The sequence below is a fragment of the Oryzias melastigma genome, linkage group LG6 (genome assembly GCF_002922805.2).
Source record: "Oryzias melastigma strain HK-1 linkage group LG6, ASM292280v2, whole genome shotgun sequence".
Taxonomy (NCBI): Eukaryota; Metazoa; Chordata; class Actinopteri; order Beloniformes; family Adrianichthyidae; genus Oryzias; species Oryzias melastigma.
Window position 1 is genome coordinate 8,675,502 of NC_050517.1, and position 8,621 is coordinate 8,684,122.

General features: G+C 41.0%; 1 protein-coding gene across 1 annotated transcript in view; it reads right to left on the bottom strand.

The window, feature by feature from the left end:
- Positions 1-8,113, bottom strand: part of oaz2a (ornithine decarboxylase antizyme 2a) — a gene marked incomplete in the record, with an annotated part of 9,197 nt that extends 1,084 nt beyond the window's left edge. The window contains 6 exon segments of the mRNA XM_024264362.2: positions 1-145; positions 221-306; positions 490-662; positions 2,075-2,155; positions 2,157-2,223; positions 7,890-8,113. Of these exon segments, the coding sequence (XP_024120130.1) occupies positions 15-145; positions 221-306; positions 490-662; positions 2,075-2,155; positions 2,157-2,223; positions 7,890-7,909 (558 nt within the window).
- Between the last annotated feature and the right edge of the window lie 508 nt (positions 8,114-8,621).

Genomic DNA, 8,621 nt, shown 5'->3' on the forward strand with positions numbered 1-8,621 from the left:
GAGTCAGGAGGCGGTCACTCTTCATCAGAGCTGCTGTTGTCCAGAGAGTAGACCATAAAAGCCAGATCGGGCCGGGCCGGTACCATGGGGTTACCCGGCTTCACCATCTCGAAGCCGATGTAGTGAAAAGTCCTGATGATGGAAACTGAGAGGAGAGGAGAGGAGAGGTCAGCGGATGGAAGCCGACACAACAGATAAAGAAACAGAAAGCAGCGCTCACATCGATCTTCTCTGCTTTTATGGAACCACAGGAAGACAAAGTTAACTTGCAGCTTCTCTTCTGCAAACTCCAGCAGGGCGGTGAGGCTGAGAACAGAGAGCAAACCGAGTTAGAGAGCTTCTGGTGACGCACAGCTGCTGCTGCTTTCTGCCTTTTTACATAAGAGCTGCAACTTTACATAATAATGCAGCAGACGCTGAAACCGAGTCTGCTGCAGGAAAACTGAACCAAGTGTTTCCTCAACCTGCTCTGATGGAGAAAGGACTTACCCCTCTTTGCTCCCTTCCACCAGCGGACCCGCTGGGATCTCCAGGAAGAGGCTGTCTGCAGACAGAGCCGTGTCCCAGAATGCTGCGCGGCGCTCGCTCAGCTGGTAGTGGAAGCGGAGAACAGCGGGGTTCCCGTTCACTGGAGCGGCCTCCGTCACCGTCAACTTGTCATCCTGGATTCACATGAGGAGACCAAAAACAGACACTGAGTCCCAATCCAACAACAACAGATGAAGGAATACAAAAAAAACAACAAATTCTGAAAGCACAAAAGCAGATGGAATTTGATGGGTAATTCTGGAACTTTTTATTGATTGGCCACTGTCTGACAAAAACATTAAAATACCAGGGATTAATAAATGACAAAAATAAAGATCTAAAACTATGATGGAGTCAAACCCGGACTGAGTTTTTATCAACAGCAAAGACCCACTCTGATGAAAACTGTATTTTTGATGTTTTTAACATGTTCTTCTCGTCTTTTTCTCACGATGGAGGATATAAATAAAGAAACGATGACTTGGACCGACTGACCAATCATCGCCTATTAATGCTGTCTTGTTCCAACATGTCGATGTCCACATAACGGAAAATGGCGAGTGAATTGACTTAATTTTGTTGGAACTGAAAGTAGGGCATTTTCTATGGTTGGTGTCCATCTCTATACACTGTCAATGAGAATGACTAGGTAACGACGATTTAAATGGCTTCTTGGAACCAGCAGGTACTTCCTGAAACGCAGGGGGTGGGGGATGGGTCACATATGGTAATCCAGTTCTCTTCTACAGTCAATAGTTGCCAGACAGTGTGCTGTAGACAGATGTGAGAGGATGAACAGGTCAAAGCAGGAGGAGCTTCAAAGGACAGATGAGGATGTTCATAGCAGTTATGATCCGTCTGATCCAGAGTCTGTAATCCTCCTCAAGGCTTAAAGAGTCTGCACAACGACCTGTTATGGACACACATCTGAACTCAGCCGGTCTGACTGTTTGAGCTAAAACCCCATCTATTTGATCGGCTTCTAATGTTCTCAATGGTTAAGCGTGCCGAACAGGAAGCCAGGTGATTGCATGAATTCATGCATGAAATCCACAGCAGGTGCAGATCATGACGAGGCGGTTTCACACTTTCTAGCTCAAAGAGGAGTTAGAGCAGAGTCATGGGTAATGCTCCCCATTGTGATTATCCTGCACAAGTGCTCACAGTAAATTAGAACAGCACGTGCTAACGGTTCTGGTTTTCCTTTAAGCCTTTTCAGCTTTTCACTGATCTAAATGTATTCAGTGCTAACCCCCCCCCCCCCCCCTGAGTGTTCAGAGGAAAGGTCAATGACTGATTTAAACAAAAGAAAACAATGGTACAATCAGATGAAGAGAATTCTGAAGAGTTTTACTAAAATATAGCAAGAAAAGGTTTAAAAAGATTAAAATGCTGCATCATATCTGCACTGCAGCTTCAGAATGCACCTGATAGTGGTAAAAAAAAAAATCATAAAGCCTGTCGAATAGAAATAAAACTTCGATTTCAGTTTCCTTTGGGATCTTTATTCTAAATGTCACAATCACTCCCCCTCCACCCTATTTACCTTGTGTAGTAGCACGCTGTGAGAGTGATCCCTGACAGTCCCTCGCCCACCCGGGATCTTCAGCTGTGGGTGAGGGGCATCAGGAGCACCACAGAGGCCCTGGAGCCTGAGGGATGGAGCAGGGCATCAACGAGCCCATTAACCAGGAACTGCAAGACAGAGGAGGAGTCGGTTAATGCCAGAACTTTCATGTATAGGCACGACTGGCTGCTATATATGTCACTTTTCTCAATTTGTTTTTTGGACAAATACTATAGAGAAATCAAGAAATAAAAACATAAGACTCTTGGTGGATATTAGCACAAAATTTCCAGCTACTTCAAAGACAGGAAACGGTTTTTAAATCTCTGATAAAGCAAATTGTTTGAAAAGTCCCATGATCATGATTTGACAGACTGAAGTGTTTCTCCACTCCTGAAACTGCAAGTCCAGCAGATTCAGAGTAACAGAGGAAACTGAGTCAAAACGCCTGCAAACCATCGAACATGTGACAAGTTTCAGTTCTCTGACCCGCTTTCTCAGCCTGTTTGTTTATGAACAGTCTTGCTCCACTGACGGGGTGAATGTCAGTGATTTATTGCTGCGTTCAAAGAGCTTCTAATGGCTTGTGCATCTTGGTAGGAGGGCAGCAATGTAAACAAGCGCGTGATCTGTAAACACCTCTGTAAATAGCCTCGAAGGCTGTCTGGGCCACAGATCGGCGTTTTGAGTTTCAGGCCGTCTCCCCTCAAACTCTGACCTTTAAAGTCTCACTCCGATCATCTTTTGATCCCTTTTAAATGCGTTCCCCGTAGTCTTTTAATTATGATTATTCCATTTTTAAGCTAAAAAAAAAAAAAAAAAAATTTACTTCTAAGTGGTGGGTGGGACTGTTGGTACAAAGCAATACCGCCCCCCTTCCCGGACACCTGCTAGTTTACAGCTCACACACTGCAAAGCTAAAGCCTCGTTTCCACTGAGCGGTCTGGTCTGGTACGGAGTGGTACGGTCCAGTTATTTTCTGGCGAGCGTTTTCATTCAGTTAAGCCTTACTTCCACGGAGCAGTTTGTTTTCACTGTGCATGTGTGGTGTTGACCAATCGCATCTTGTTGTGTCATTGTAGTGCGACCACTAAAAAAGCAACAACAATGGAGGTCATCCAGCAGCTTGCCTTTTTCTTGCTTTAATTTTTGTACATCGTGTATAACAGGAATTTAATGTTGTTTGAAAGAAGATTGTGGATGGCTAAGATAAATATGTTAGCTTAGGAAACATTAGCTTAAATGGGAGCTATATTGGAGCCATCACTTTCTGCCAATCAATATTTGAGCTATCCAGCCATACAGTTTCAGTCGGATGTCAGCTTGAACAAGGAAAACAAAAAACAAGACCTTGTGGCCCTTTCCATCATATTTCCTCATCTTTTGCCCTTTTCCATCTGATCCTGCAGATTTGAATAATGAAATACTTACAAACACACTTTTAAGCTTAATTTCCTTCATGAAAAATTGCTATAAGAACATGTTAAAACCACCAAAGACACTATTTACATCCAAGTAGGTCTTTAAGGTGAACCCCTCCAACCTTCACTGCACAAATCCATGTTTATATGCATCTGCAGTGGCTGCAGGTAGACACACCTGTATCATTAGATGATGCTCCTCCAGAGAGCATCCTCAAAGACGAGCATCTCTTTCGAGATGAGCAGAAATGCAGACTGGGGTGGAAACCACAGCTCATGTTGGAGCAGCACCCCCATGGTTCTTTCATTTACACTCTGCACTTCAGGAGCTGCTGCTTCTACGAGTGTTACTCCCTCCATTAGTGGAAGAAGTGATGAGAATCAATAATTTAGATATTAACTTAGACCATCCAGACATCTTATGTTGTGGCTGTTGAGCCTTTAAATATTCAAAGAAAATATAAATATGTTGATGAAGCAGCTTTCTGAACAGAGCTTGTGAGAGTTGGCAGCTTCTCAACATTTATCACAAACGGATCAGTGTTAACACGTCAGGCTGATGAAGACGCACGAGAGTTCTCCAACATGCAACGGTCTGCCTCTCCATTTTCCATCTTAGCTTTCAGACACCCCGTCTGTCCTTGATGGAAATGCCAGCTCCTTCTGAAAGGCAAAACTCCTGTCCTCTGATATTTCAGCCGCCCTCCAAATGAGTTCCTCTTTCCCTCAGTCCCACCCTGACCATCAAATCAGAAGGTCACCCTAAAAACAGAATCTTGTGCGCTTGATTTTGACTCTGTGTGAGACACGGACTGTACCGATGAGAATGTCAAGCGCATTCACGAGCTCGGGATGCCAGGGAGGATTTAATCAGCTGTGTGTTGCAGACTCAGAGATGCCAAATGCGTCAGCACTTCGCTGTGGCAGGAGGGGGAGGGATTTTTAGAGGATGAGCGCCTGCCTGTTTGCTCTTCCTGAGCTGGAAGTTGTTATGAAAACTGATTCAGGTGAATTGTTTTAGAGGACGAGCTGCTGAGTCTGTGCTCGTTAAAAACAGGAAGCAGTTTGAGAGGATTATCAAGACGACCAAAACACGTCAAATGTTTCGGTTTCTAATCTACTCCAGAAGAAAAACTAAATTTACAAACAATCTACTAATTAGGACGTCTTTTCTGGACGTAAAAAAGAAACCCAAAACACCTTTTAGCATTCAGGAAAGTAAACAGGAGATCCCTCAGACCTTCTCCAACCTCTGGAAGTTCAACAGTGTGACGGAAAATATCCTGAGACAGAAACAGGAAAGGCCAATGTGCCCTGAAACCAGAGTGTGGAGGGTTGTATTCCTGCCGCAACGCTCTGACCCCATAACTGAAGCGTCCAAATCAGTCATCTTGAAGGGACTGGCCAGCTCGTAAACTCATGTAAACAGTAAATGATCTGCAGGAATAAATGCCACCAATGGATCAAGTTTGACATAAGTCCGATATTCAGACTGAAAACACCAACAAGTAACTGACCAAATGCATGCAGAACAGTGTGTACCCCCCTAGAGTGACTTTGTTTTTCGTCTTTCTAGGGGGTACCTCTAAGAGAATGGTTCCATCTATTAAACAGGCTGTGCTCTGATAACGCCCCCACCCTGCCCAGCTCTACTGGGGCAGACAGTGGGATGCCTGTAGCAGAAACCGAGCTGTCAGATGAGTCCATGCAGAACAGCAGGTGGCCAGAAAGAAATCTGCAGGTTTATGATCTTTGGCAAAACATCCATAAGAATGTGAGCTGGCAGCCTTAGTGAATCAAAAAGAAACTCACATTCAGGCTTGTTTTCATTTCCCAATGACTGTTATGTCACTTTGATTCTAAGGAAGCAGGTCACATTAAAGAAAATAAGTACACCTGACAGGATCACCAACTGCAGAAGTCTAAACCAAAAACCAAAGACCACAGGCTTTTACCATAAAACATAAGTTTGCAGGCCAATGTGGCGTTATTTTAAATATCTCTAAAGTTACGGACAAAACAAACACGTGACTTGCATTCAAAAACCAGCATGTTAGCATGGTGTTTGCGCTAGACAAGCAGGGAGAAGATTTTTCTTTTTAGTCTTTTTTTTTACTAGCCACCTACAGCTGGAAGAGGATTGATGTGAAATATCAAACCGGTGGAAATCTCACAAATCTTACTCCTGACTTTTTTTTTCACAGCTATATTCTGATATATGAAAGAATCTGTGACAAATAATTCCAGCCGGGCACAAACCGCACTTATTTATTTTTTAATGGGTGATTTCCATAAATAAAAAAGTATACTGTCCATACTACTAAATCAAAGTCCCTAACGGGTCAACGTTCAACCTGGTTTAACTTGCCACGCATGATCAGCGATTTTGTAGGTAGAGCCAGAAAACATAGCAATATGTGAACGCAAGAGTTTTGAGCACGGATGGCCGAAATGCACATCTACGTTGCAAGTTTTCCTCTTATCATGCAGCCCTACATAGATGTAAAATATACTTTAAAGAAAAACTCTGACATCTGCGAAAACATAGCAGTTCATCTTAACTCAATAAATGTCGGAATATGGTAAGTCAAATCTGTTAACGAACAGCAAAATGCACTCCCATCAGTGTCATTATAAACAAAAAAATAAAAAATAAAGCAAAAACATCCAAAAAGCTTTCAAACCAGAATGTACTTAAGCTTTTTTCACATGGAACTCAATGGAAGATCACTTTCTTATACAATCTGCCCCTGGTGGTTTTCATTGGAATTGCAACATGTGGTAGGCCTACATAGCTTTTTTTAAAGGGTTGTTTGCAGAAAATGCATTCTGACATTTGACAAGAAATAAATAAAAAATTCAAGTCTTCGTTGTCTTGATATTAAAAAGTTATTACATGTGTATTCAGGCGATCTGAACAGCTGGGCTGATGACAGATGCCGGCTGAAACTGGCACGCTCACCTTCTGGTTTCATAATGGAAAATCCAGTCCAGAATCTCTCAGCAACGGCTGAAGAGAACTGTCTGTCAAGCTATTAAAGCGGCACTTAGAGGCACTCAGGTAGCTCTGGGTAGACACTTTGGCCATATAAACGTACTGCACCCTACGCTCCCACCCCATGGATTCCACTGATACTCCAGAGGGAGACCATCAGAAGGGACGGTTACATAAGCGGGCTGATGTAGGCCAGTTGCTGCCTTCAGCGGACAGGGTCTGACACCCCCGTATCCATCTGTACTGCCTGTCAGAGGATAACACCGAAGAGGACAAAAGAAGAAATCTGAATGCTAACAAAAGAAAAGTACTCAAGTTGATAAATTATTCATCAATTACTTAACTTAGAAAAAAAAACACAATCACTGAAAAATACAAGCCATCTGTGAAGCAACAATCAAAAACCCACAGGGGGAGTTTACTATGGTGACAAAATAAAGTTCAACAGCATCATAGCTCTACAGTGAAAAAGGAGAGGACTAAAGTGAAGTCAGGATGTGTGCTAAAAACAAAAAACAGACTGAGTGCTCAGAACCACCTCAGTACATGATCTGGGCTTTCTACAAGCAAATCAATAGAATCTGTTTGGAAAAGTAAAACGTGTGAACAGTTTTGTCAAAAAGCATTTTGTTTGATATGAGGGGGAAAAACGTTGCATGTTTGCTAAAGTATTTTTTTTTATTTAATGTTACAAAGTTACATTAGCAAATATGTAATATTATTAAAAAATTTATCAAATAAAATTAAAAATTCACTCTTTTTTAAAAGTCTACTTTTTTTTCTAATTTCTGATCATGTTTGAACCTCAATCAGTCTTTACGGTTTTAGATCACTTTGATGACAAAACATTAAAGCTTCATTTTCCAAAATCTTTCAAGGAAATGCTTTAAACGGGACTGTCTGGTTCTTCATTTGGCACAACTGTATTTAGAGCTACTACAAAACACATTTTCATAGCAATAAAAACAGGAAGCTAGCTTGAAGGGGAGCTGCAGTTCCATTAACGACCACTACTTTACAATAAAGCATCTCAAAGATGATTTTTAATAACATTTATGTTATAAACCAAAGTCTCAGTCATTTTAAAGCCTTTATGTATACGACTAGTTAGCTTAAAGTGGATTTCAGCATTGCATGTGGAAAGACACGGCCTCCAGCTTTTCAGGTTCATAACAACAGCGCCGCCATTTCGGCCAGTTTTTGCCCTTTTCTACGAATATTTCCACTAACATTTCAGAGTAAAATAAGTTTTTTCCTCAAATATTGTTTCCCCAAAACAACATTTGCACGACCAAATAATAGCAAAAGTAACTGTCAGCGGCCATTCTCGTGTTTCTAAAAAAATAAATAAAAAAGAAACCAAAAAACAATGTCCTACCTTTCCTCTGTGTTTAGCATGATAGCTTCGGGAAAACACGACTCTTCGGGTGCCTTCTACAAACCAAAACTATTGCTGTTTAACAAAAGCTCCACGGATATTTTCACCATTCGTGTGCTCAAAATAAAAACGTATTTGCGGCTGAAGTCTGTCAATGTTTACTTAAGTTAGAACCTCTTCCTTCTGCTGACACACAGAGACTAAACCGACGGGTGAGCTCGGAGTGGGGTTTTTATAGCTGCAGCAAAGCATCTTGGGTAATCCTCGACTTTTCCTTTTTTTCCCCCAAAGAGTAGACAAACAAAACAATTAAAATGCACAACAATGCTAGTCAGACGCTGTTTTATAAGACTTCAAATATTATTTTAAACAAAGACATTTCAAAAATGAATAATAAAATAAAATGTTAAAGATTTGAGTTTTTATTTCTCTTTTTTTAAAAACCTTATTTACAGTAAGGTAGGTCCAGCTTTAGTTGTCTGATACTGGTCTAATTCTAAAATAAATACTTCACATTAGTTTCTTTTTAAAATTATTTTATTTTTATTTTTATTCTATTTTATTTTATTTTTATTTTATTTACACTGAAGTGGGCCTAGCTGTAATTATACAGTAAAAAAAAAAAAACTCTACATTTTGTTTTTATTTTTAAAAATGTTTCTATTTTTTTACCTAGTAGGCACCTTTACCTAAATTAATTTACAGGTTTCTTTCAATATCATTCAACAATGC